This window comes from Scophthalmus maximus, chromosome 1 (assembly GCF_022379125.1).
Source record: "Scophthalmus maximus strain ysfricsl-2021 chromosome 1, ASM2237912v1, whole genome shotgun sequence".
Classification (NCBI taxonomy): domain Eukaryota; kingdom Metazoa; phylum Chordata; class Actinopteri; order Pleuronectiformes; family Scophthalmidae; genus Scophthalmus; species Scophthalmus maximus.
The window spans coordinates 10,695,967-10,722,853 of NC_061515.1; the positions used below are offsets into that span (position 1 = coordinate 10,695,967).

Here is a 26,887-nt window from a genome sequence, read left to right on the forward strand (position 1 = left end):
ACCTGCAGCTAAAAAAGGCCGACGCTCTTCACGCTGCCCCTCCAGAGCCGCTCTGACATCTCTCGTCTCATGTCTCCACAACAACAGGCTATACAGTTCAAAGGCCCGGCCTTTTAACCGGGATTGGGTGATACTGCCTGTCAAAAGATAACTAATGCATGAGTGGCACCTTTTATAAACAATATGACAACACGGCCGCTTTCCCCCGAATACAGCAGCAGGCGCAGGCTCATAAGAAGTAAGCTGTTGTTTTTCTTTTTCCAACTCCTCCAGCATTGGTGCTTCGGTTGCATGGGATCAGATGAATATTTGTGATTGACACTGACTGTACAATAGAAACTGATGAGAATAGTCTCACAAATGATGAGGCCAAATATTTACCTTCCAAGATATCAGGCAACAGAAACATGTGATAACATTTAGGGAGGGATTCAAATCCGGATCTTGATCTATACACATCTCTTGAAGGTGAAACAGCATATTTCCTTCTCTGATGATTTCCAAAATTCTTGTAATCATTTTTAATATTTCTTTGTGGTGTCGTTCCTTGTTTGTGTTGCCGCTGCTCTGTTGATGTGAAAGTTTCTTCGAGATACCTGATTTAACAAAGATGACATTTAAACAAATATATACAGTATATACATAGAGGCGGGGAGCTGTTGTTAAAATGTGCTTTAGTTCTACACTCTAGTGCAGCAGAGACTCCTCCTAAGCAGCTTGACTTCTGCTTCAAGACTAAGAGACCTGGCAAAACAAAACCCCAAAGAACCTCCAGAGCTGTTAATTGCCTTTTCATCTATTAATAATCCCTGTTTGGATTTACAGTGTTGACATATTCATAAACTGCAAAGTGCTTACATCATTGGTGGGGGCCTCCCAAACGTGTCCAGCGACTCAGTCACGGAGAGCAAGAGCTGCCAGAGGAATATTATCTGGAATCAATCAAGAATATGATCATCACATTATGCCGCGACTTTATGAGTCTGTAAAGACCCGTCGCTCCATTAAAGCATCAGCCCCCTGTCATCACACACACACACACACACACACACACACACACACACACACATATATATATAATAATAAACACCAGCGTGGCTGTCGAAGTTATGGCCCTGCAGCGCAACTGAGTGGTCATTGATAACAATAATTGGCAGATTAACTTCCGTGTGTGAGCACCACTGCTACTTCCGTGTCATGAGGAGTTCCCCCTCCACGCCGGACGGTCCGTCGCTGCCAGGAACAACAACCAAAAAAAAAAAACTCTGATCACGATGCGAGCGATTCCCGAGGAGCTGTCGACGCTCATATCAGGTAATATATATATATAGATATAATATATAATATATGAGAGGACGTCGGTTTGTTTCCAGGCTCCACGCGGGGCTGTTCTTTTTCTTCTTCTTCTTCTTTCTTCTAAGGCTTCACTAGGTCCCTTTCCCCCACCAGACTGTTGTGCATGAAAAAGGGGAAGCAGCGCAGGCTCGATGTGGATGACTGAGCTTTTGTCAGATGCATTTTTCGAATAACGCAGCTTTCTCTTCAAACAGTGAAGCTGCCTGTATGTTGTAAATGTGAAGCGGATCTCCAGGGATACCGAGTCACCCGACACAAAATGATCCAGTAGCCATGTGCTATCAGGTTAAATTAATGATTTAACCCCCCCCCCCCCCCCATTTAGATCTAGAACATTTCCTCAGCCATGGGTTAAAAGGTGAAAATTTAAGCAAGAGGGCAAAAGAGAGGAGGGAGGCCTTCGTCAAACGGATCAAAGAGGTCAAATTGAGGTATGTTTGTTCCTTTTTTGCTATTTTAATTTTAATGCTGACATTTTTTCCACCGTAATGTCACGTCACAGGTGATAACATCGTCTCACTGTCTCTCCAACAGTTTTCCACATGAATTCAAGGACAAAAGTGAGTCTCGTTCCTTCTTTGTGCATCAATGCTCCATACGTTTGCATGTGTCACGCCACCCACACAAGAGGTCACGGCACGAGCCTAAAGACGATCACCTCTGTAGAACACGAAAAGTTTCGAGACTTTCGACCATGAAGTTAGATCTTTTCAAACTCAACCAAACAGTGTGGGCGGGAAAAATAGGGTTTTTTCACAACTGGTTGGGAACCACTGTTTTACGCCACAGCGTTGTCTCACTACTAGCTCAGCTCCTTGTGTTTACCTCAGCAGGTGGAGATGACTCGGAGGAGGAGGAGGAAGTCGATAGCAACAACGACGGCGGGTCGCTGCAGTCCGAGCGCACAGACAAGGACGATGACGCGTGCGAGGGTAAGCCACAAGCAGCCGTCGTCCAACGTTGACTCGCCAACTGCTCACAAGCTGCAGATTAAAGTGTTGGTAAATTGCATTGCGGCGTGAAAATACACACATCTTTGCATCTGCTCGTTGGGGAAAGTGACTTTGAGTGGCGCAATGAAAGAGACATTCCAACTGTAACTTGGCAACATGCTTGAGGAGCAATTTGGAGGCACTGCTGCTACTCCCACCACCTCCCTCACCCCCGGCCCTTTGACAGCTAGAGCAATGCTTTATTACTCCCAGGCCCAGTCTGGAGACCCAAACTTACTGCCAATGGCTGAAGTTTGAGAAAAAACATTCCTCGACGTACAGTAGCTTTAACCCGGCGTGCTCCGTCGTGGCAATCTACGTGCGGGATTTTTATGTATTTTACTTTTTTCTAAACACAACATGAAGGAAATCCTTGTGAAATGGTGATTTCCAGTGCGGTGGTTTATGGGCTGGAAGCAGCTGCCAGTTTTATGGCTGCCCTTTCACACAAAGCAACTTTGACACAACAGTTGAACATTTGCATTGAAGTTGCATGCTGCAGGGGGAATCTGTAGTGTGACCCCGAACGAGCGGCAAGACATCGCTTATTGGAGCCTCCGTGACCTTTACTTTTCACTTTGACGTGCATCAACCGAACGCATGATAGCAAAGTGAGCCAGAAACCCATCTGGGCATGTTTGAGGTTTTAAAAAAAGAATTTTGAATGTGATTTTCACTTTGACAAACTCAACTTACCTTTAAAGGACCCAATGATAACAACGGGTCAGGGCGAAGACATGAGTTCACTCCACCTCGATTCTCTTCCAGGTGCCCAGCAGTCCCCACCCGTGGCAGCTCAGGACCTGACGTCTGTCTTCAAAGCAGGATACCTTGAGAAACGCAGAAAGGGTGGGTGCTCTGCCAACTACAATGAGCTCATACCTCCACCGAGGCCAAACACTCCTACACACGACCGTCCTGTCTTATATAAGAAATGTGAAAGGAAAAAAAGTCAGTTGTCTGAAAAATCCTGGATCCCTCTATCGGCTCCCGCACCAAAATTGAATGGGTTTTCCACCAGGCCCAGTCCGCATCCCTTCACCAGGTTTGGTGGAAATTGGTTTTGGCACTAATAAACAAACAAACAAACAAACAGAAAACAGACCAGTAAAAAGGGAACATATCCCTCGGTAACAGAGAGATTTATTTGAAATTGAGAAATCTTCTACACACTGAAATTTGGAATGTCTCAAAGAAATGTATTAATGCAATGTTTTGATCTACAACATCTTTGACAGGCAAACTTGAATTAGGAGCTCACATGACATAATATCACCACATATCCCAAAACAATTCCAAGGAACAATGAAGACGGGGCTGAAGCCCAATCATGGCATCATATTAACATTTCTTGGTATTTTTTAAAGCATGTGCATACACACCTCCCGTTTCTTTCAAATTAAACTATTTCATCGCATTTCTCTTTTCCCTCCACAGATCACAGCTTTTTTGGCATCGAGTGGCAGAAACGATGGTGCGTTCTTAGCCACCACACCTTCTACTATTATGGCAGTGAGAAAGGTATGTCATTTTATCTTATTAAAAAAAAAACAACCCTCATTTCATTCCAACTGCATTCTGTTTTCAGAAAACTCAAATGGGTGGGTTGTTTCCCACAGGTTTACACAGTAGCATTGCAGTTGTTATCTCTGCGACATTAACGAGGAGATTTTTAATTTTCTGCTCACAGACAAGCAGCAGAAGGGCGAGTTCTGTACCGACGGGTACGCCGTCAAACTGAGCAGCACCTTACGGAGAGACTCAAAGAAAGACTGCTGCTTTGAGATCTCGGCGCCAGACAAGCGAGTCTATCAGGTACGCTTGTCTCTCGGTGATGGCCCGAGTCTGAATGTACCTCCTAAATTGGTAAACAAAGGTGGACTTGAGGTGTGCCAAAACTTGGCAGGCCATGTGTGTACTTGCACTTCATTAAATCTTTATTTATTTTAAAACCTATTCATTCATTTGACACTGTTGCCTTTTGCAACCTGTCACGCATATTTTAAAGAAGTGTTTCCGAACATTCAGACTCTTCCACGCGGAACATTTTGCTATGCATAAATGCAGTATTATTTGTTTATGTTAATTAATATATGTAGCCCTTCATATTGCACTGACTACAGTTTTCATTTCTCCCGTCTTTCATCGCAGTTTTGTGCGTCATCCGCGAAGGAGGCGGAGGAATGGGTGAAACAGATAGACGTTGTTTTGAGAGGTTTGAACTGTTTCCATCTTAAGAATATGTTATTATACTTTGTGATATTACTTTGTGATATTATCTATATTATCTAAATCAGCAACATATTTTTTTTTTTTAAAGGGTAAAATCAAAAGAGAACAATCTAAATATGAGCACCGCATAGTCCGCGTGTGTTGGTGCCCAAATCAGTCAAAGTTTTTGTGTGTAAGCATTAGTTGAACATATAATCTTTCACTGTTGGTAGATATTGTAGAAGAAGAGGACCAGGAAACGTACGATGATATTGATACTTCATCTGATAGAGTTGAGCCTGAGCCGATCGATGAAGACATCTATGAAGAGCTCCCAGGTCCGACCCCACATTTTACCACTATTGTACTTAAATTTTTAGGTTTTTTTGAGTCCACTAATTAGACGGAAAATCATAACTTGTATAGCACAATCCTCCGTCTTGTTTCTGCAGAAGATGACATGCCCATTCCAGCACAGCCTCCGCTAACGGTGGCGCCATCGAGCAGACCTCCTCCTCCTGCCGCAGGTACACAGCACTGAGTTTGTATATGGTTTATGATATACGACATACCGCGGTTAAGAAGAAGTGACACTTAGAGGAAGTTCCTGTGAACATGTGCAACTGAAAGTTGCGACTGCACCAATGCTGGAAATAACTTTTAGCCCCGGTTAAACAACTTCCTTTTACAATAAGTGTCGTGTCAGACTTGTATAAGTGCAAAAAATACTTCTGCCATAAGAATATGTGTATCTATTGTATCCAGGTAAACATTTACAAAGTATTCCACCGAGGATCAACCATCAGACAGGAGAGGAATGTTTATGGTTAATTTTTTTTGTTCTCTCACTGCTAAGTGGAACTGCTAAGTCACCAGTTGTGCCCTAATTCCATATGCATTCCATACTACATACTAACCCTATACAGAATACTTACTCTATACTACATACTAACCCTATACAGAATACTTACTCTATACTGCATACTAACCCTATACAGAATACTTACTCTATACTGCATACTAACCCTATACAGAATACTTACTCTATACTGCATACTAACCCTATACAGAATACTTACTCTATACTACATACTAACCCTATACAGAATACTTACTGTATACTGCATACTAACCCTATACAGAATACTTACTCTATACTGCATACTAACCCTATACAGAATACTTACTCTATACTGCATACTAACCCTATACAGAATACTTACTCTATACTGCATACTAACCCTATACAGAATACTTACTCTATACTACATACTAACCCTATACAGAATACTTACTCTATACTGCATACTAACCCTATACAGAATACTTACTCTATACTACATACTAACCCTATACAGAATACTTACTGTATACTGCATACTAACTCTATACAGAATACTTACTCTATACTACATACTAACCCCATACAGAATACTTACTCTATACTGCATACTAACTCTATACAAAATACTAGCTCTATACAGAATACTACATATTACTATATATAGTGTACTTTTTTTTCTTTCACTACTAGAAAGAAGGTGATAAAACTGCTACATTAGAGCTGCACTTTTTCATTGATTAAACTATCAGTTATATTTTCTACAAAATGTAAAAAGTATGCAAAACTGTATAAAATGTAAAGCAGTTTTCTAGAGTCAAATGGGACGTCCTCATATTACTTTTTTCTTCAGCTTTCAATGATGTAAAAATGGAGGAGTGGAGCAAATCCACGCAATGTTAAAAGCTCAAACCAGAGAGTATTTGGAGTCTTTCCTTGAAACAAAATCGATTAAGTGATCAATCTATCATCAGAATAGCTGCAGATTCATTTCTCTGTCAAGTTAATTATCAACTAATACACAAATCATCGCCGATATGGTGAATTTAACTTTTGCCACGGATCAATAATAGCTGAAAGCAGCAACTCCGTCTCTTTTGTGAACGCCATCGTGGGATAATGGTTTGGAAAAGCACACTCAAAAAGTCATGTTTTTTTTATGATGTATTCTGACTGTTTGGGTTCACTTTGTGTCAGTGTGAGACCACAGAGAACTACATCCTCACAGCTACTAACAAGTCTCTGCACATTACCCGTGTCCAGAATCTATACCAATACTAATACATGCAAATTTTACACAGTCTGTCTACATACTGATTGTCATAGTAAACTGTAACTAGCAGTTAGTCTACAAAAATGTTGTTTTGTCAGATATCTATTTCTCACATAATTAATTTGTATTTATTTACAGCTCTTTTCAGCTTCTCCACTTTCTTTATGTAGCCTATTGCATTGGGAGTGAATAGTGTCCATCAACAGCGTCGTTAAAAATCAACCTTTTATGATGCCTTCTATCAGGTTTAAAGTGAACTTAATTTTGTCTTGTTTTCAGTTGGAATTTACCACGCACACATAACGCTGTGAATAATGAGTTATTATGGAACTGTGATACATCCACTGTGTCGCCTTTGCACATGGTGCCTCCAGACTCGGCTTCAGGCTCTCCACTGCCTCCTGTTGGTTTTGCTCCTCGTTAACAATCACCGAGTAGATATAAAACAATTACTTTCAGTCGAAAATAAAGCTCCTGATCTGTTTTCACACCGCTGCCCATTTTTCTATCCAGCTGATAAGAGCACAGACTACCAGAACTACTACCAGGGCTTGTGGGACTGTGAGAGGGACCTCCCGGACGAGCTGTCTTTCAAACGTGGAGATGCCATCTACATCCTGAGCAAGGTACGGCTGGACGAGTTCTACTTGTCAGAAAGTCTTGGATTTCGTCTCCAGCATGTGTAGCCAGGATTTGCTCAAACTCAAATGCAACGCTTACGTTTTTAGAGGAGGTTTGCAGTCAGAGCAGAGGGATCTCGCTTGTCCCAGACCACCTCAAGTGGGTTATTTCCAGTCCCTCAGAGGAACTGACTGTTCACAACCTTTACTGGCAGCGCCCGACCCGCCGCCTGGAGGTGGACGGCTGATGGTAAGAGGCAGGCTGGGGCTAAGTTCTCTCCCTGGCACTGTGATGGGGATTAGTTGTGTCACAACGGAAACTGTTTTAGTGTTGTTGGCGGAAGCCGGGCTCAGCTGGCACACGGCGCCATTCCATCACTTCCATCTGGACTGTTTCAGCGTGCCGCCGCCGCCGCTGCCGTGCCAGGCGGCGAGCGGCCGTCGGCCCGCACACACCTCTCACACATCTCTCTCACCTCGCCAAATAGGAATGTGTGTTCTCAGGAAACCCAGGCTCAGTCCGCCACTCTGTTCAGAGCAGGTGAGGACGTGTAGTGGACGCACAGTTTCCACGACTTGTTGACTGGTTGTGGGTGCGGGGTGTGGAGATCGGAGGGTCGGTTCTTTACCTTTATTGTGTAACCAAACAGGAGACCTTTTGTCCTTCACTGGTTCACGTGGATGCCAAATTGGATTTTGTTGTCATATGTTTAACAAGCTTGTTTTTGAACATTGCATCGCAAATAGGTGGAGGAATTATACACTTTTACAGATTCCTGTGGTTTGTGTTATTTAAAAAAAAAAAAAAAAGGTGTGAAATGTGCGCCATCTAGACTGGATATATTTCCTGTCTGGTTTGGTTTCTTTGGAGCATTTAGTCATCTGAGACTCACTGTTGCCAAAAGGCTGGTCAGTTCCAAATTCAAGTCTGCCATCTAGTGGCACGAAGACTCAAAACAGTTTGTGACTGATGAGCTCCAGACATTGTTTTTTGTTTTGTTTTTTGTAAAAAAAACTTCCATGTTAATTGTCAATAACAGCTTCAAATATTTTACGAGTGAATGAAATAATTAATGAGTCAGGCCAAATGAGCCACGCTGCAACTGCAGATTGTTGTCTTTATTGACGAATTTCTACTTGTTTTTCTGATTAACAGATGAAATACTTGCTCTGTAGAATGTCAGAAAATATTGCAAATAGTTTTGTCTGACTAGCGGTGAAAAATCGAAACAGGCATCATTTTTTCACATTTCAGAAGCAGAAACACAAATTTTTTTGTTTGATAAACGATACATTGAATGATAAGAAAATAATGGATTATCAGAATTTTAAATTTTTCGGGGGAAGATTAGCTAATGGTTGAATTGATTCAGCACTAAAGGAAGGCAACAAATGCACAAAGCAGACAAGAGCCGTCAATGCTCATTGGCCAAATTGCTGTTTATTGCTCCTCCTCGGAAAAGGACCAAGAATCAAGTTGCTCTTTCACTCAGACTGGGAGTGCCATTAGCTGAAACCTTGGTGTTGGGGGTTGTGGCCTGCTGCGAGGGCAATGACCATAAAACGTGTCTGGACTGCAGCAGCCAGCTGCAGCTAAAGTGGACAGCCCCCCCCCAACATACACTCACACTAACACACACACACACACACACACACACACTGTTCTCCTTTTCCCTCTCGCCTGCGTCCCTCCCCCATTCCACAGCCCAGAAATAGCTGTAGTGTTACAGCTGCGAGACCCCCCAGTCAGGACCTGGGTGTTGGTTATAGAGTCGGACTGGGAAGTGAGGGAAGAGTGTGTTGCCCCCCCCCCCCCCCCCCCCCCCCCCACACACACACACACACACACCCATGTGCACATGACTGCACATGAAACAAATTGAGAAATGCATAACATCTCACTCGGCAGAAGTGGCTCGATGGCTTGATAATGGCTGATGGGTTGATGCGGCTACCGTTTCTTTCAGATCTGCAGATGTTTCTGTGCAATTTGTGCTTGTAAATCGACACTTCAAGGAGACGATTCCCTTTGGCAGAACTAATAAAATTGCCGGACAGTGGAAAAAGGTTTAGGCTTCAGGGTATTGGTGTCGTCACGGTGTGTGGTGTCATTAGTCTTCCACAGCTCGTGTTGTGTTGCCGCACTCACTCAGGCATGTCTTATTTGTCAGCCAGAACTACACAATGAAGTGTTGCTGTTTTTCAAAGGCTAGTGACAGGAAGTCATAATGCAAACACGCACGCACGCACGCACGCACGCACACACACACACACGTGTTCTCGCACCCTCTTACACACACCTCATGTCAGTCTGCTTTATTATCCCCCAGGGGCTGGTGATGAAGTGACATTTTCATCATGTGACACATAAATGAAATGGATGGGGCGATTTCTGTTTGTTTCATGTGATGTTTAATTTGTTGTTAATAATTTAGATGTACTAGTCAAATTATAATGTATCTATATAATCACCTGACATGACAAACAGCCCTTCACCGCACAACTGTCAGTGCCTAACCCTTACTATCGTTATTGTAATCTCCCTGTGTCTGATACTTCCACATGATCACTTCCATCCATTGTGCTCTGCTGGGAATAACCGGACACATGTGGTTCCTTCTCGTCCCTGGATTTAAAACACTGTGCAGGCTCCTCTTCCTCCAGCCTCGACAGAACACGATCTCCAGAGTTGATTCATGTGTCCCGGGAAGACTTTGATGGGAGTTCAGGCTCTTGGCCAGCGAGAACGAGAGAGGGATATCCCCCTCTTGTCTCAGATCTCTCCCCCTCTTGTCTCAGATCTCTCCTCAGTGTCCTCCTCACATCTCAGCATGGTGACAGCCATTTGGAGCTATTACCTGTCACGCTGTGACACATTTATGTGTGACGTGCCCTGCACGCACACTGGTGTTTTTGTGTGTGGTGGAGGAAAGTGTGCTCGATATCAGAACCGACGATAGTGAAGGGATGTGGTGGGAATAACAGTTAAGATTTTTGTAATTAGACAGTTGGTGGTAAGATGTTGAGGATTATTTATTCTGTTCTGTTATAATTTAATATTTTTTTTCACATTTCTAGATATTCTGTCCAATCTTTAAATCCCCGGGACAGAAATGAAAATTTTCGAAATGCCACTTTCTCTGCATATTTCTCTACAAAGCAGCGAACCCTCACTGTGGAAAAGATTGAATGAGAAAATGTTTGAGATCATTGCGTGAAAAAAGACTTTGAACATTGATCAAAAAAATAGATTTTGCCGTTGAATGATTGATGGATTAACGTTAGAGCTCTAATCTTCACATTTTGCGACTCACATGACATTGTGAGTGTGATAACTGACCCCTCCACTCTGTCCTGTATCCAGGAGTACCAGAGCTTTGGCTGGTGGGTTGGAGAGAAGAATGGAAATATCGGAATCGTCCCCAAAGACTACCTGATGGAGCTTTATGCTTTATAAATGAGTAAGTTCTATTTATCTTCACTTGTTTGCTGAGTTCAAAACTAAATGATTGAAACGTGCAAATGAATCCACTAAATTCTAACCGGTAATCTGTCATTTTTCAGGATCCCTCCTTTCCATTTCCATATTACTGAAATACGTATTTTTCTACTTTGCAATAAGTTTTTGTATTTATTTTCTATACAATATATCTACAACAGCATTTCATGCTTTGCTTGGCAAACTTAATAAATACACATTCAAACAATATCTATTGCATAAGTGCATTCTTTTTTTCAACTTAAACTTCTACTGAAGCCACAAGGTGGCAATAGAGTCTCTTCAAAGGTCATATAGATAACATCTGTAAGAGGGATGCTCATGGCAAAAATACCTATGGCCATTTTAATTTTTTTTAATTTTCACCTTGAAGCACAACATTTTCACATGGTGTTTACAGATTAAATTAACAATGACAGGAGAGGAGGGTTAACAGCAGAAAGGTATTATAATATAATAAGTGGAATTTTAAGTAATACTGAATCACATTATTATAATGATGCGTTATTATGATTTGCAGTTAACATCAGGCCCCTGGCAACATCAAACCCTGTAAATATATTTGCACAACCTCCTGGATAAATGGGGAGAAAAAAAAATCATTTATTTATTTAAAAAAAAAAACTGAGTTTATTCTTCTGGTCAGCACTTTTGTTCAGGGCTTCAAAGAGACCCTGTGTTTTGATTTGTTTTATGGCACCTGAGAGAATTTGCTGGGCAGAGGATCACAGAGATGGCAGATGGTTGGCTGTGCCGTGTGCATGAGTGAAACGGCCGAGGTGCAGTAATAAGACGGCCACGCACACAGATAGCAGCGATGCTTATCGCCCTCCGAGGGGCTGTTTGACAGCAGGCAAGGCGGCGTTAGCCGGCCACATCCCACCGAGGTTACATGCGTACTCTACTGTACATGTCTTTTTACAGTGCCCTCAGTGGAAAATCCAAGTTAGCGAATACACACATTTTGTTTGATGCAGACAAAAGAGGCCTTGTCAAGGATTTATCAAGGTTACGAGAAAATGGGAAGGAAAATGCATTCATTAACCAATAACTCATTGTATCTTTCTCGTCCTCGTCCCTCTATTTTTCCCTTGCTCCTGTCTCTCTGTTTTGTTCCTTTTGAGTGATGAGCTAGTCCTCTGTCCTCTGGGTGACATTCAAAGCCGACATAAATCCTGCTCTTTACTCTATAGTGCAGCGATAAAGCCTCTTGGCTAATTGAAGATGTAATGAATTACCATAATTAGTTATTGAATATACTACATTGGACACATCGAGAGAGGCGATGCTTTGTTTTAGTGTGGGGAAGGGATGTAGTGAAAGAATGTGGTGTTCCAGCCAGTGGAGCTCACCAGATGGCTCTTCTGCAATATTTCTGACAATGTCAGACAGATAATTAGATCGTTCAGGTAGATTATAAAATATTCAAGCATACTTTGGGGGTTGATGCTGAATTTGGGATTCAATGCAGAAACAGAAATATTTCTTTTGCTGACATTGCTCAGTATTTTCATCCAAGAGTCCCCCTTTAATGCTAGGCTATGGGTTAGCTTGCCAAAGACAAGTGAGGCTAAATATTGCCTCTCATTTTTATGTGCCAATAAAGGATTTCCTTAATGGATGTCAACTAGATCCCCATCCCCCCGTTAGATTTGGACAGCCATATCCTCAGAATATACAGGTTCTTTTATTGCAATTTAACATCAAGATATAATGTTTCATAGATAAATGCCACTGTGCCATTAATTTACCGAGCACTAAATTACACTAATGATACCAGAATATCACTAATTAATACTTGCAACCATAAAGCCACACTTTTACCGGCCAAATCTATATAGATTGAGCTGCTGAGTAATAATAAATAAATTCAGGTTTGCTGAGAAAAGACGATGGAAATATAAAACAAATTTCCTGTCGGTACAGAAGTCATTTTTTACTGATGGCTCTGAGCTCATATTCTTTTCTGACAACCACCAAACTATGACACGCAGGTTTTGCTTTTAAATTAGTTTTTAATAAACAAACATTTTTCCTTTTCCCACATTTTAATGCACATCCTCTGGGTAAATAACCACCAGGGAGAACGAATACCCACGTGCTCAAAGTGATACCTGCTCATCCTCATTTACACCATCATCACTTCATGCCATTACCTCCGGGGTTAGCGAGAAGGCTAAAGACTTGATCTATACCACTTTAGAGAGGTAATCTTGATCAAGCTGTCAGCTGTTTCTGCTGCTCTTTAACCAGGTCACTCGGCCATAGATCACGCCGCGGCTTCATGGAGAGTTTCTGTCAGGAATAACACTGCCTTATTTATGTGGTATCCCCTGGCATTTTGCAGGAAATGTATTACCTCTCCAACTGGCCCACTGTCAGCATTCCATTAAAGCCTCTCTCCCCCCGGTCTAAATCTTAAAATCTGAAATAGACACTTTTTAAATGCAAGTCACTCTTAATTGAGGTCAGTTTCTGTTAACATAACTCACGGCGGCTGACAAATTAAGGTTTCCTCTGCGAGCTTGTGTGACATTGCGAGGAGACATGGTGCATTTACAGTGAAAGCAAAAACGAAGATCCTGACAGGCTGTGCTTTGAAAATTCATAATTCTGGAATTCGAGGCTTAGACTTTAATTTCTTTCAGTGATTTTTCAATATCTAATGGATCGTGCGTGTTATGGGCCTCAGAGCACGGGGTAGTGGCACACCAGTAAATATGGCTCCAGACAGGTCATTTATCACAAGCACCTCACCCACCTCTCTCACGCGTTATCAGTGTCTGTCTGTGCGTCTTAAGTGTGTCCAGTGTTGGAAAGACCAGCTTCTGCCCTCAGAAAACATCACCATCTACCGCACGTTGAAGACGCCACTTTGAACGCCATCATGTCGCAGCCGATATATTTTGAACTGATGAAGCCGTTACCGAGCCCTGTCACCGCTTTGACTCCACGCGTCGTTGTTTCAAACAGGTCTCCTGTACCAGAGTGGGGGGTTTGGCGGTCCAGGCTGTCAGGCAGCGCAGAGCTATGTGCTGACATGTCACTTAGGATAAATCAGGTTTATCAAAGTGACAGGTGTTTGTCCACCTGCTATAAACGTCTCCCACGCCTCGCTCCCGCTCCATCGCCACACAGATTATTTACAAGGCTACAGCCTCTGTACTCTCTGGCCCTGTTTACAATCCGGCTGGGGCTCTAATATCAGGTCAGCGCTCTGCCACTGATTTACTCTGCAAGTTAGTGAGGTGAGTAATGGCCGTGGGTGGTCTGGCAGGATGGTTTGTAATCAGGAGGGGTCAGGGGATGCGCGAGAGGCTCTAACTGTAATTACAGCCCTCTCCACACTGTGCAGCTTACACCTACAGCTGCAGCTGACTGCCTGCCAGTCCTGTGCAAACTGATCATTCCTCCCCTCCCTTCTCTGCCCCCCCCCCCCACAGAGTCAAATGCCACTGGTTGTAATGACCCCGCATTCAGGTGGAGATCCCATCTCCGTGTCAGCTCATAATATAGGAGCCTCTTTTGAAAGGCAGCACCCTGGCAGAGGAAGTGAGGTACGAGGGGCTGAGTTACAGGAGCTTGCTGAGCTAACGGAGTCACTAGATAGCAGACTGCTGCCATCACTCCCACTTAGTGTCAGCTTTGGTATGTATCCAAGCACAGGCCCTGCCAAGTTAACCTGAGCTCATTTGGTGGCCAAGGTACACACACAGCTGCTCACCACAGCCACGGTCTGAGGACACAGACGCATGTCCTCAGTATTATTTCAGGGACCTTGGGGGATTTTAAACAACCCGAGACGGAGTTTACATTCTACGGTTACACACAAATCACACAACTGTAGTTTCTGGATCGGAGATCAAATTCTTAAAATGTGTTCTATAATATAGTTTTACAGTTAGATTAAGACTTTTACGTTTTGATTGATGCTCTTGCAGTTTGGCCTTTGCACATCTAACCTTTATTTAGTGTTACTTGTGGAAGGTGGGCCATATTGCTAACTGGCCTTCAAATGGATAAAAAACACGACCAACACTTGTAGTGTTTGTAATGTAGAAGTTGAGGCACTTTGTCCAGCCCCTGCCAATATAATACTCAAATTAAGCATACCTGGGAATCTGGATTGGACTTGGATCTCAAAAATAGAGAAAGCTAGAAACATTATATTAATATGGCATCCAACAAACACCTTCAATTGCTTCTTTTTGGTATGAAATGTGCTATATATTTATTTCCAGATCTCCATTATCTCCAGATGCAATTTGAAACTGACTGCAGGTGTCAAGTTAAAGAGTGTAAATACTTGTATTTTGTATTTTAAAGTTTTAATTAATGCAGATCACTTTGTGAGAACCGTGTCAAATCTTTGATCCACTGTTGTGAAATATAATTTTTTTTCGAGGGAGAGTCAATACTTTTTTAAAGGTCCTGTAGGCAAAGTGAAACAATTTTAAAGAAATCCACCTAAATATAATCAACAAGATAAATATGATGATTCAAAAAACAAAAACATCTCATCTCAAAGGCCTTTACCTGCATTATGAGCTTTCGGCAGGGAACTTCCACACTCGGGACACGTGATGAGAGCTAACATAGCCCTCTGCTGAAGAAGACCGAGGAGTGGTTTGAAAGCTCTGAAAGCTGGCAGACCTTTGAGTTGGGATTATTTTTGAATACATATACCATTCCCAAAGGTCAGGAAAGAATTCCTGTGCTCAAATGACAATGCATGATGGTAAACTTCTGTTCAGGACCTAAAGCGTAACTGCAGAACTTCAGACTTTCTGGTTTTAGCAGTTCACATTGTGTTACGTGCATATTAATTAATTTGACACAGGCCAATTAACATACTATGAATGATAATCATGTGAATTTAGGATACTCATTACATATGTATTAAATGAATAGCAGGTGGGGTAATTTGAGTAATTTGTGGCTACATGCAGACACTGGGATGATGGACGGTGTCTGGAGAAGACAAGCTGAGCCGGCCAGTGGATCTACTGCAGAGTAAGGAGAATTTAGGCTCATCATAAAAGATTTCCCCTTGCCTCTTATTTCACTTGGACATTTTTATGTTTTTTTTATTTTCTACCTCATTGCAGCCGTGAGCTGCCTGCTGATTTACACACACTGGCAGCGAAGCACAGAGGCCTCAAGAGACGGTGCCCTCTACCCTGCTATTTTTTTTTTCCTCCTCTTGTTTCTCCACCCTCTGTCGTCCTCTCGCTGCCATCGCCAGCCTTCTCTCCATTCACTGAACTGGATCTGACCAAAGAGCTCCCCCTCTCCTCGTTCCTCATCTCTAACAAGACATTAGTCTGGCGGGGTAGTTATTCACACATGATCTTGTGGCACACTGAGGGGCTGTTCCCCTGTGCCAAGACACAAATTCATAAAAGGATGAGCAAAAGACACTTAAGGTATCTTACAATGCTCTACTTCATTTCCAGAGTTATTAAACAATTGGCTGAGCTCATTACAGCCATTAGCACTCCTGTTTGTGAAATGTGTACGCTCCTCTCTAAGAGGAGATGTGTGCATGCATTAATTCATATTTGCGAATATGTATGAACATATACAGTAAATAGAGACATGTAATCCTAGCACAAGGCCGCTGTTTCTCATTTGTTTTCAACGGCAAGCGCCAAACAGAACATGTCTGATTTCACACACTGTTTTATTTCAGGAAATTACGAAGCAGTGATCTCAACTTCCTTTCCCCCCCCCCACACCCAGTGCTGCAGGTAGAGGAGCTGCCTTCACGCTGATCAGCCCTGATTCCAGGAGAAGAGAAGCTGTTGCTCGTCACGGTACAGTGATCACACGCATTCTCGGTAATTGCATCATCAGTGAGACCAAAAAAGACGACAGCGTGCGAAGGCGAAATAGCAGCTATAAGCCATGCAGAACCGAGGGAAGGAACAACGGCTGCTGGGGGGTTTTGATAAATGATGGATAGCTCTTAATTCAGCTCATTTCCATCTGTGACAGTTTAGTCACAGTGTTTCAGCCTTGAGAAACCCCCCCCCCCCCCCCCATCAGACTGAAGCATGCAGGTGTTAGGATGTGGTAGGCTTTAGAACAAGCCCACAAACCTGCCCTTAGTAAATCAGCGCTCAGTATTGGCATGAAATGTGGAAGACCTTGAGACATGTTCAGAGCCGAGGCGTATGTTATTAACAGTTCAATTAATCCCAGACTTACAGATCATTTACCGAGCTCCCTCCTCTGCCCCTCGTGACTGCGATTGTCCTGTTGTTTAACAAGTTGCACATCAGTATCACTTTTGCTGGTGGGTAGCTCTGGCATCATTCCTTCAAAGGTCTCATCCCGTATCTATTGGCAGTGCAGCTGAGCTTCTCTGATATCGACTCATCCTGGTTCCACAGAGTTGCAGTCACGGAGATTTAATATCTCAAGTGGTGCTGAACTCCTCCAGGAACTAATGGATTCTGTATAATGTGGCACTTAAAATGCATTAGCTGCCTCTGATTTATCTGTAATTTGCCTCCACTGGAGCATATCTCCCTCAATACTTCAATTTGTTTTTTGGCTTAGCAGAGGAAGGCTGATTGGGATTTCATATTGTTACATTTGCGTTTGACACTTTGGTGCTTTCCACCACATAAACTGGATTTTTGCTTCTCGTGATTCTGTGTTAATTACACAATAGCGGGGAAAAGTAAGCCAAGTGTGACATCACAGACATAAGGTGGGGTTTATTTGAGCTGTTGTGGCAGAAAGACATGCTGACTTGGTCTGAGGCAGATGGGCAGCTCCCAGAGGGGCCATCCTCCTTTATCTTATCTTCTAAAGTTTTATGTGTCAAACAATAAGCATACTAATCGGATTAAACTCAGCTGAAGCATTTTGTGGAAATCATGAAAATGATTTTCTGGTAGAATCCTGCTAAATTCCACCCTGAAATCAGAGTGATTTGACTTATCTGGGCTCATCCAACATGGAGCATAGAGCTGTTAGCCAATCGATCGGTTCCAATGTGTCATTGTTGTCATGGCAGCAGAGCCGCGCTGACAGACTGGACCACAATGGCTCAAGGTTAACCGCCAGTGGACCAGAGTCACAGACCATTAAAAGAGGAGTCAATGCTGCTGGATAGGTCCGACTAGAGCAATGTAAACATTCCAGTGCTAAACCACATGGCAGAAACTGTTACTTAACATTGACAGCATGATCTGTATAAGTGTTGGTCTCAATTCCAAACAAGATAACGTTCTGCAGACTATACCTTTCAGCCTTTAAACCCCCATCGACACACCTGTCACTACTAGAAAGTTTTGTCCAAAAAGGGAAGGTGCCAAATTTAGTACAAATAAATAAATATATATATATATATTTGCAGTAAACGCTTCATTTTAGTAAATTTCATTTCCCATCATGAAGGTCTATAGGAGGCTTCAAAGCCTTATCCACTACGCAAGGACTACAATTTTGGTAGAGAAATACAGAAACCGTTGTTTATGTAAATTTTGGTGGTCTGAAAATAATTCGGTGTAAATATATCAACAATGGTAGAATCATAATAAAATATAATATAAAACTTCATGGAAGAATCTTAACTCCTATAAAACTGCAATGTGAATGATTGTGTCATTGTATCATTTTAAAGTAAAATATAAAACGTTTGGACTAAATAAATCAAATTTAAGTTGCTTCTTTGACAACACAAAAGACTGCTAAAATGGTCACTACGTCATATGCATGAGGAAAAAGAAACATTGCAAAAGACTCACAAGACAAACTAAATATGAATGAATTAAAACCACACCGGGGATAGAAACTAAAAATAACATTATTAGACAGAATGGTGAGACAGGTGTGGCTTTTTTTCCATATGGACACTTTAGTGCAAATTTCTCCAACACCTTTGATGTGTTTTCCGGAAGCAGTGGAGGCATAAAACCCTTCTGAATATCCACCCAAAGCAAACATGTGCAGCAGCCTCAGTGCAAGTGCTCGGAGGTGCAGGGCGCTGCTGCTCCACGTCGTTAAGCACTGACAAAGAAGACACATGCATTTACTGCATTAACATACCTGGATGCGCATGAGTTCACATACACACCCACACATCTTGAGGAAAGGACGTTCCACCCCCTCGGTTTGATTTTGTGGGCTTTCCCCACTGTCCAAACGGTTCCTGCTGCTCAGAGCAGAGCAAGTGTGAGGTGACGTCACCTCTCTGCCCCCCCCTGCAGCACAAACCTTTTGTCTGTTCCACTTGTGAATCTATAATGAACGTCACGACGGCTGCAGAGAGACAAAGCCGATCTAATTAGCGGTGCAGGTATGCGAGTTTGCCACCGCTCTGTTTAGTGGTCATTATTCCTGCAGAAGCACCATACGCATGCACAGACACACAGAGATGTGTGACCGTGGTGAAAAGGCCCGTAGAAATACAAAGTGAGAGTGGCAGATAGAAAAGGTGGCTTGTCAGTGCAGCTGGCATTTTGTTCAGCAGGGAGCAGTGCAGCCTGTCTACCTGGTGGCCCTCTCAGACAGGAGCGAGTCTGCTGGGATTCCACCAGACTTCCCACCAGACACACCTGACAGGGGAGGGGAGGGGGGCAGTCTGAAAAGTCTGCAGAGACCCTATTACACATGCCATACTGCTAAGCACTGCAGTGGCCACCGCATGACAAGCCTCCATGACACCCTGCACTTTATTAGGAGGGGAACATCAGCCACAGAGACACATTTCACTGCCGCTGCTTAAGACATCACACTGTTCTCTGCTCCATAGCTGACCAATGTCACACCATAAACGTCCAACATTCGTCAGGCTTGTGACAAGTTTGTTTATGAAGTAAATATAGACAGTTCCAGCAGATACAAGCAGATGGATGTAGCAACACTGCCATCTTCAGGCAAATTGCTGCTACCACTTCATAGCTGTGCAGACAGAACATACAGGAAAAACAGCTCTTTATGGAGAGGTACATCCTGTCACAATTCACTGTACATGTTTCAAACAGAGGTGGCTCGATCAGAACATAACAATAAGGAGAAAGTACGTGGCCAAAAGTGCAGTATGATGGGGGGCAACAGTCAACCTTCCTCTTCCCTGGTTCCAAAAGTACGAGGGTGCCGTTTTCACGTAGAACCAGATGAGCAGCAGACTGTTTCCTCCTGGCCGGGACCCATGAGATCAAGTGGAGCTGTGCTCTCCGCTTTGTTTATTTCCGTATCCTTAATCTGAGGCTCCGGATCTCTGCACTCTGAGCTGGAACAGCAAAGATAAAATATCCTACTGAAAGTGAATTCAAAGCAAAATCGTATCATTTAGAGAATGATAAGAATAATAATCTGAAAGAACCCTATGCTTATAGGTAACAAGACTTTCAGTGCAGCGGCTGACCTTGTGGAGTGGAGAAGGACCCCAAAGCGTGACATTACAATACCTGTCGGAGTCGGAGTCGCAGCACATGCCCAGGACCTTCTGCAGATCCTCTTCAGAGTGGAATCTCCTCAGGCCGCAGCGCCGGACCGCCTGGGTCACAGAGAAGCGGGTCCTTCCAGCAGCGCAGGCCTCTATCTTGGACACGCTGAGATCCGATTGCAGGAAAAGGTGCATGCAGCTGTCGGACAGCACCAGAGGACTCTGGAGGATCCTGGGGAACAAATTCAGGTAACTGTGTATGCAGTACATCGTGCTTCTTGCTGATGTGAAAACAGCAGTCACGTGGCCCGTTGTTCATGGAAACTATTGATTCCCCCAGTTCTGTTGTTCAATGTCAAAGTTCACGAGTGAATTGATCTGCGAGGTCACGCTTACTGTTTCAAAAACTCCTGGAGCCCGCTCATCCTCTCAGAGATCTGCTGAGCGTTGTTCATGCTGAAGAAGGGATTCTTCGGGGGCAGCTCTGGTAGCTGTGCCCTGTAAAAGACACGACATACATCCAAAGAATGACGGCGAGCATTGGATAGAGAACACGAGAACTGTATTTGGAGGTATTTCTCAGCACCCAGTGAATGAACTTACATTAGCAGGGAATTTGCTTGGAGCTTTTGCCTGAGCCACACAAACTCACTGTACCTCCTCCTCACGCTCGACATCTTCTTGGTGAAGCACACGCTGTCGGTCTGAAACAAGACGCACAAGTGTGACACACAGGTTACAGTTAGGATTTGATGTTTGGTTGTGGAGATCACTTCATCTCATCGTTTTACTTACATGCAAACAGATTTCATAGTCCACGTAGGCATGCCAAAAGTCATTCTTTTGTATCCGTGGGTCTCGCACCCAGACACAGACGACCTGCTGCATGGAGACGGCAGGAGAGATTCTTAAACACTGAACTGAATGCAATTTTTTCACAAAAAAGAGGGAAGTTTTTATTGTTAAATAGAGGAAGTGCGATGACCAACCCGAGAAGAATCATGATGGGGAAAATCCCAACAAATGTCCGTTATTGCTCAGGACAAAAAAGGCGTTTAAGGCCAAAGCAGATCTTAAATCTTCTGAATGCAACGTGTATACTTTTCTATGACATCAAGTGTTTTAAAATATCAGATTTACAGCACAACTCCAGCCCTACCTGATTCCCAAAGTCCTCAGTTTCTTCTCTCATAATTCATAAAGTTTGAGTGTCAGTAGCTCAAAGTCGGCCAGATAGTGCTCAGCTCAGCATTGTGCCCGGGCCTTTTATTTCCAGCTGTATTGTCCAGGGGCAAAGGTTTCAAAATAAAGTCATGAAACCATACAGTAGCACAAGACTGAGAAAAGCTCCTCCCATTTAAAAAAATAAGGAAATACCAACTTAGGACTGATCATTCCTGTCATTGATTTTTCCCACATCACGATTTAATATACGACAAATGTGAAGTAAAAAAATACAATCAAAAAGGAGAGAGAGTCAAAAAATGTTTTTCCTTTATTCACAGACTTCACAGATTGATGGTCAACAGTTACAGTAGTTCAGTAGCAGGTCAGGTTTTAGGAGGTTGAAAGTTCAGCTGAGTATCCCATAACAATTATGGGAGATATGTCAAGTCAGGATAGGGCCCATCAGGATACAGCTATGCCTGTGAAATCACTGGAAGACAATGTCCTTCATAACTGGACAGTCTCACATCTAAAGTGCTACATTTAACAATCCTTTTTTTAGCCAACAATCGTTGCATGAAAATTTCTAAATCTTGTAGATATTCTTAGTATTTTATGATGCTCTGAGAATTTCTGCCCGATCTTAATTTTTATTTTAAGAAAACTTGTCATAATTCAATACAAGTGAGGACATTTGGTACATAAAGCAGCTGATCAGAGAAATTGCTGGTGGGCCTTATTTAAAAAAAAAAATATTTTACATAAACCACACGGGTCATATAGAAACAAAGTGACACACAGTAAAAGCTGTGGTAAAAAAACCACTTCACACACATGTTCAAACAACAAACAATCAAGCAATACGTATACTAGAGCCCGACCAATTTTTCTCTCTTGGCCACAAAAAAAAAATATGACAGAGGTATGGCCGTTTATGTTTGCTTCTATGTGCCATTATGAAAACTCTACAGAATATTCAATGCCGAAAAATGCTTTGGCTTTTGGGAATGGTGTCATTAGGTAGTTTGCCCATAGCAAATTGTTATAATTATTCATATTTTTTAGAGGTTAACAGTAATCAATACAATGTTTACAATGCAGAAATGTGCATTTATGTTTGTATTTAAAAAATGTTCAAGTTCCATATATTTAGTTGTATTTGTTTTTTCTTTTTATTTCTTTAAGTTCACCGTGTACTGTAAAATATCAAAGCCTCAATTACAATTCTTTGTAATGACGGTTCGATAACTACATCGTAGGAATCATTTGTGAATTTTTATATGTATTTTTTGAGATATAGAGAGCAATATCAACCGATATATTGGTAGTGGACATTTTTTACTGTACTCGGTTGGGTTCTAATGTATACAATCTAACCGAAAAGCTAGATGGACTGGAGGTACAGATTGGACATCAGTTAGTTCACTGTTTTTACAAACTGTCGCCCCACAAGATAAAACATACACACTTAACGACAGAGGACCCGTCCCAGTGGAGGACTACATATACTAAATTACTATACAACAGTATGTCTCGAAAAAAAAACACATGTCAACAAAGATTGTGTCAGCTACACAATGACACAAGACCAAAGCTGCTACAGGTTAGTCCCGCTGCTCTACACAAAGGTTAGTTTTAGTCTCCATCACACATTTAGTCTCCGCAAAGGCACAGTGACCTTATCGAGCACCGCGGGACAGAGAGCCCTAAATATCCTTCCCCCCGCGCCGAGGTTCTCGCACCTGACTGAGTCTGGAAACTCTACCTGTGGCGGGATGTAATTTCACACAGTGTGCGTCTAATGTCAGCTGGAGGAGGACACTCTATGGAGGTTAAACTAAGCTTCAGGTGAGAGAACGCGACTGCTTACCAGTTTTCCTCCGTACTCAAACATGCACTCACGCACTCTTCATTGCTCCTCGTCGCCACAGTTCCAGGTCAGCTTCTGCTCGTAGAAGTCGATGACCACCTGGGGACATCTGGCGCTCGCTTCACGGGCAGGCAGGAGGGCCACGTCATCCGAGTTCTTCCTGTGGGGAAACGCACGGCAGACGGAGAACATTAAAATGGCGGCCCGCTACTTTGAACGTATGTACAATGTTTCAGCAGCAACACACACCTCCTGCCAGTTTAGAATAGCTTATTGTGCCGGAGTGGCTAAGGGGACTGAATCACATATCTTTTTAGAGCAAAGCCAGTCTCTCAGTGTGAAATATCTAATTACAGCTATTCTCACGTAAAGGGGTAGTGCAGCAATTCAGTTTGCATTTTCCCAGAAGTCTGGGGGCCCGCAGTCGAAAGACTGGTGCAGCAGATGGCAAATTTTAAAATCGGCTTTTAGCCCCTTGTATGGATCAAGCTCCCAAAGACTAGATCTTTAGAATTCGCATAACGCTGTGCTGGTAGTGGCACGTTGCTTCAGGTGCCATGTGAGTGAACAGATCCACGTGCGAGAGGCTCTGCACGCGGGTTTAAAGTATAATGAGCAGCAGATTTTTACAATGCTGGACAGTTGTCATGGTGCAATCACATTATATGCACATTACAAAGACATTCATAGAAGAATTGCTTGCATGAATGTATGATTAGACTGACCAGCGCAGCACCTTAACATATAACGTTACTTTGTGTTGACCCCCGATTTCTTTTTTTTCCTTCTTCGCAGAAGCAGTCGGTCAGACTGGCCCCAAGTGAATGAGGACACGGCGTTACAGCCTCCATGCACAGTAATCGCCACATCTTTCATACTTCACGCCCTCTTTTTTTGCACGGCAGATGTCCTGGCTCAGGTCGAGATTACTCTTGTGGTGTCACGTTTTTTTTTTCTTCTTCTTGGACTTGAAGCTCCACCAAAAAACCACAGAACATAATATCTGACTGGCTGCAATCTGTCTAAAGAGTTTTATTACCCAGGCCTGTTTGAAGTTATGTTAGTGTCATAATTTCCTTCAGCAGTTCAGAGATGCACAATCTGTTACTAATGCGGGAGGTGTATTGTCAGGTTGCCAGAGCCAATGTTGATTTAACTTAGCCCATTCAGTAAATGAGTAATTACATTACATGTGTGGTAAGTGGCAATTTACTGAACAACAACAACCACAAGAGGAAACACCCTCATAACTCTGACACTTGACGTTTTGTCAATAAGTTCATAGTTTGAACAAGCGGATGTGTCGCTTTTCCCGTAGAAACAAGTGTGACTTTTACCACCACACAAACATTTACCCAACCACTGGCTTTCATTCCAGGACAGAGAAAAAAGGGGAAGCGGCCGAGTTACCAGTTGACAAGGAACATGAGCTCTCCCTGTCTGTCTGTGGAGCCGATGATGCATTCAGGCTCGAGGTAATTGCTGAGGTTGGCTGGGGCGTCCGACTGCTCGTCGCCGTTTGGCTCAAGGAGGACGCCGCCGTCGCTTTGCAAGGCGCAGACCTGCTGCTGAGACTGCAAACATGACTGCGAAGAGAATGACAAAAGAAGGACAAGAGCAATGCAGTTACAGGAAAATGCCGAGGCAACATGTGCAATACAGTCTAGATGTTGGTCCTTTTTTTCTACTGTACACCCCCAATCAGAAAAAAAGAAAATTTTACTGCTTTCACTTTCAGGGACATTGCAAAACTAACCACCTTCACATGCCATTTGGTTTCATTCAGCCATAAAGGAGGAACTAAATAAGCCGACATGGCCAGATGCTTTGACTCCGATGCAGCTTCTCTTTATTTTAAATGAAAGTCAATTTTCTGAGTGCAACTTTCAACCTATTACAATGCACTAAAATGACTCTAATAATGGTTTCTTCTTCTTCTTTCCCTTTTTTCAGATTTAGGTGCAGACGTTCTGTAAATGAACACGGAAACAACTGAACATTCCAGCTCAACTGTCGTCGCATTACTCACAATTTCCGTCTCTTGCTCTGTCATTTCTTCTTTTGGAATAAACTGAGTTGGCTCTTCCTCATTCTCTTCTAAGCAGTGAGTGTTTCTCAGGAACTCCTCGATGAGTTCGGGACAGTCCAGATTGTCCTCAGGCTCCCAGGTATTTTCTGCACTGTAAACATGTCAGAGGGTGGATGTCAGAGAGAGGTGTGTGTGTGTGAAATATGTGATTCTGCAACCCCCTTCACTCACTCAGTGAAGCCTTTCCACTTCAGAAAGTACTCCACTCTCCCGTTAAAGACTCTGCGGCGAATGATCTTTTCCACCACAAACTCCTGGACAACGGTAGTCTCCTCGGTCTTCCTCTGTTTGGCAGTCTGCTTCTTTCTCATCCTGTCAGGGAACAGAACAGCAGCGACTGAATTACCCTCAGACCACCCAAATGGAAAATGACAACATGACAGAGTGTCTTTTTTTATCCTTTCCTTTCCAAATCAAGACTCCACACTGATGTCAGATATAAATATTTGCTGTTTGGGGAATATATGGGCAGACCAACGTGGCAGTGGGCGAGTGTTCTGCTGTGCCCTTCAAACAATGATCTCTTATTATAGCGCTCCACCTGCTGTCGGGTGCAGGAGCACAACATGCTGCTCCCTCGGTCTCAAACGCAACACGTTACAGTAAAACACACGCGTACCACTTGCTCGCACAGTTGAGTTAGGAGCACATTGCGCAGACACAAGCCCGTAAACACGAGAGAAAACGTGCCTGGCAGACGCACAGGACGCTGTAATGAACAACATGCACGTACGCTGTCGGTGTTTATTTAATCGCGGCGGTCAGCCTGCTGCTCCGCTCCGCGCTGCGCTGCTCTGCTCTGTTTTGGCGCTTGTCGCTGGAAAGCAAACACGCGCACACTCTGCGCCGTCGGTGCCGCGTTTGTGCGCAAACGTGTCGTTCGGCGTGTTTACATGGAGCGAAAGAACTTTTTACTTGGATGGCTCGAAATTAAAGATGGCCGTGGCTGCTCGGAGGAAGTGGTTGCCAAGGGAAAAGGTCATGCCAGGAAAAACCGGGAGGAGACGACGGGGACGCGCACGCCGCACGACCAATCAGAGAGCAGTGCGCTCTCGTCCGTCCCCGTCCAGCGGTCTGGAACAGCCCCGCCACCCAAGGGCGTCAGGCGGGTATGACATGGGGGGCACGTCTCACTGCTGCTAGAGGACTTTCGATTCTTTGATATTTTTGGATCGTTGTCAGTGGAAGCAAATATAGAGCCGGATATTCATTTGTAAACTGCAAAAAACAACAACCATAAAAGCATTTAAAAAAAAATATAATATATCACTCACCAGAGTCTCATCTAAAATCAAACCTGAGCAGAAATCTGCATTTACAAATATAATTGAACGATCACATTTCCTTTTGCCAGACAATAGTAGATACATGAGCTTCACATATAATATAATATATTATAATATACTATAATATTATATTATATAATATAATATAATATATTACATTATATTATATTATATATAACATAATACCAGGTTTAATGTATTTTTACTTAACTTGAGTATTTTCATTTTATGCTATTTTATACTTTTATTCCACTACATGCCAGTAGAAAATATTGGTCTG

At 43.0% G+C, this 26,887-nt stretch overlaps 3 protein-coding genes across 6 annotated transcripts; 1 reads left to right on the forward strand and 2 right to left on the reverse strand.

Moving 5' to 3' along the window:
- Nucleotides 1-1,153: 1,153 nt before the first annotated feature.
- Nucleotides 1,154-11,002, forward strand: skap2 (src kinase associated phosphoprotein 2). Of its 2 annotated transcripts, none has more exons than XM_035624176.2 (13): nucleotides 1,154-1,314; nucleotides 1,682-1,787; nucleotides 1,891-1,916; nucleotides 2,187-2,288; nucleotides 3,117-3,197; nucleotides 3,786-3,869; nucleotides 4,039-4,163; nucleotides 4,500-4,563; nucleotides 4,793-4,897; nucleotides 5,012-5,086; nucleotides 7,187-7,299; nucleotides 10,658-10,754; nucleotides 10,858-11,002. In XM_035624176.2, the coding sequence occupies exons 1-12, from the start codon at nucleotides 1,275-1,277 to the stop codon at nucleotides 10,748-10,750; spliced, it is 1,014 nt and encodes a 337-aa protein (XP_035480069.2). In that variant the 5' UTR covers nucleotides 1,154-1,274; the 3' UTR covers nucleotides 10,751-10,754; nucleotides 10,858-11,002. The 2 variants fall into 2 exon arrangements, with proteins under 2 accessions (XP_035480069.2, XP_035480076.2); XM_035624183.2 differs by having other exon boundaries at nucleotides 2,190-2,288.
- An 8,592-nt stretch (nucleotides 11,003-19,594) lies between these two features.
- On the reverse strand, nucleotides 19,595-21,513 carry snx10b (sorting nexin 10b). 2 transcript variants are annotated; one of them, XM_047332058.1, is made up of 6 exons: nucleotides 21,355-21,513; nucleotides 20,991-21,077; nucleotides 20,799-20,899; nucleotides 20,592-20,693; nucleotides 20,218-20,427; nucleotides 19,595-20,063 (listed from the first exon to the last, which is right to left on the reverse strand). In XM_047332058.1, the coding sequence occupies exons 1-6, from the start codon at nucleotides 21,385-21,387 to the stop codon at nucleotides 19,910-19,912; spliced, it is 687 nt and encodes a 228-aa protein (XP_047188014.1). In that variant the 5' UTR covers nucleotides 21,388-21,513; the 3' UTR covers nucleotides 19,595-19,909. The 2 variants fall into 2 exon arrangements, with proteins under 2 accessions (XP_047188014.1, XP_035480090.2); XM_035624197.2 differs by having other exon boundaries at nucleotides 19,595-20,039; nucleotides 21,355-21,511.
- A 154-nt stretch (nucleotides 21,514-21,667) lies between these two features.
- Nucleotides 21,668-26,334, reverse strand: cbx3b (chromobox homolog 3b). Of its 2 annotated transcripts, none has more exons than XM_035624211.2 (5): nucleotides 26,237-26,334; nucleotides 25,493-25,633; nucleotides 25,262-25,412; nucleotides 24,643-24,818; nucleotides 21,668-23,392 (listed from the first exon to the last, which is right to left on the reverse strand). In XM_035624211.2, the coding sequence occupies exons 1-5, from the start codon at nucleotides 26,302-26,304 to the stop codon at nucleotides 23,272-23,274; spliced, it is 657 nt and encodes a 218-aa protein (XP_035480104.2). In that variant the 5' UTR covers nucleotides 26,305-26,334; the 3' UTR covers nucleotides 21,668-23,271. The 2 variants fall into 2 exon arrangements, with proteins under 2 accessions (XP_035480104.2, XP_035480113.2); XM_035624220.2 differs by having other exon boundaries at nucleotides 26,055-26,302.
- Nucleotides 26,335-26,887: the final 553 nt, after the last annotated feature.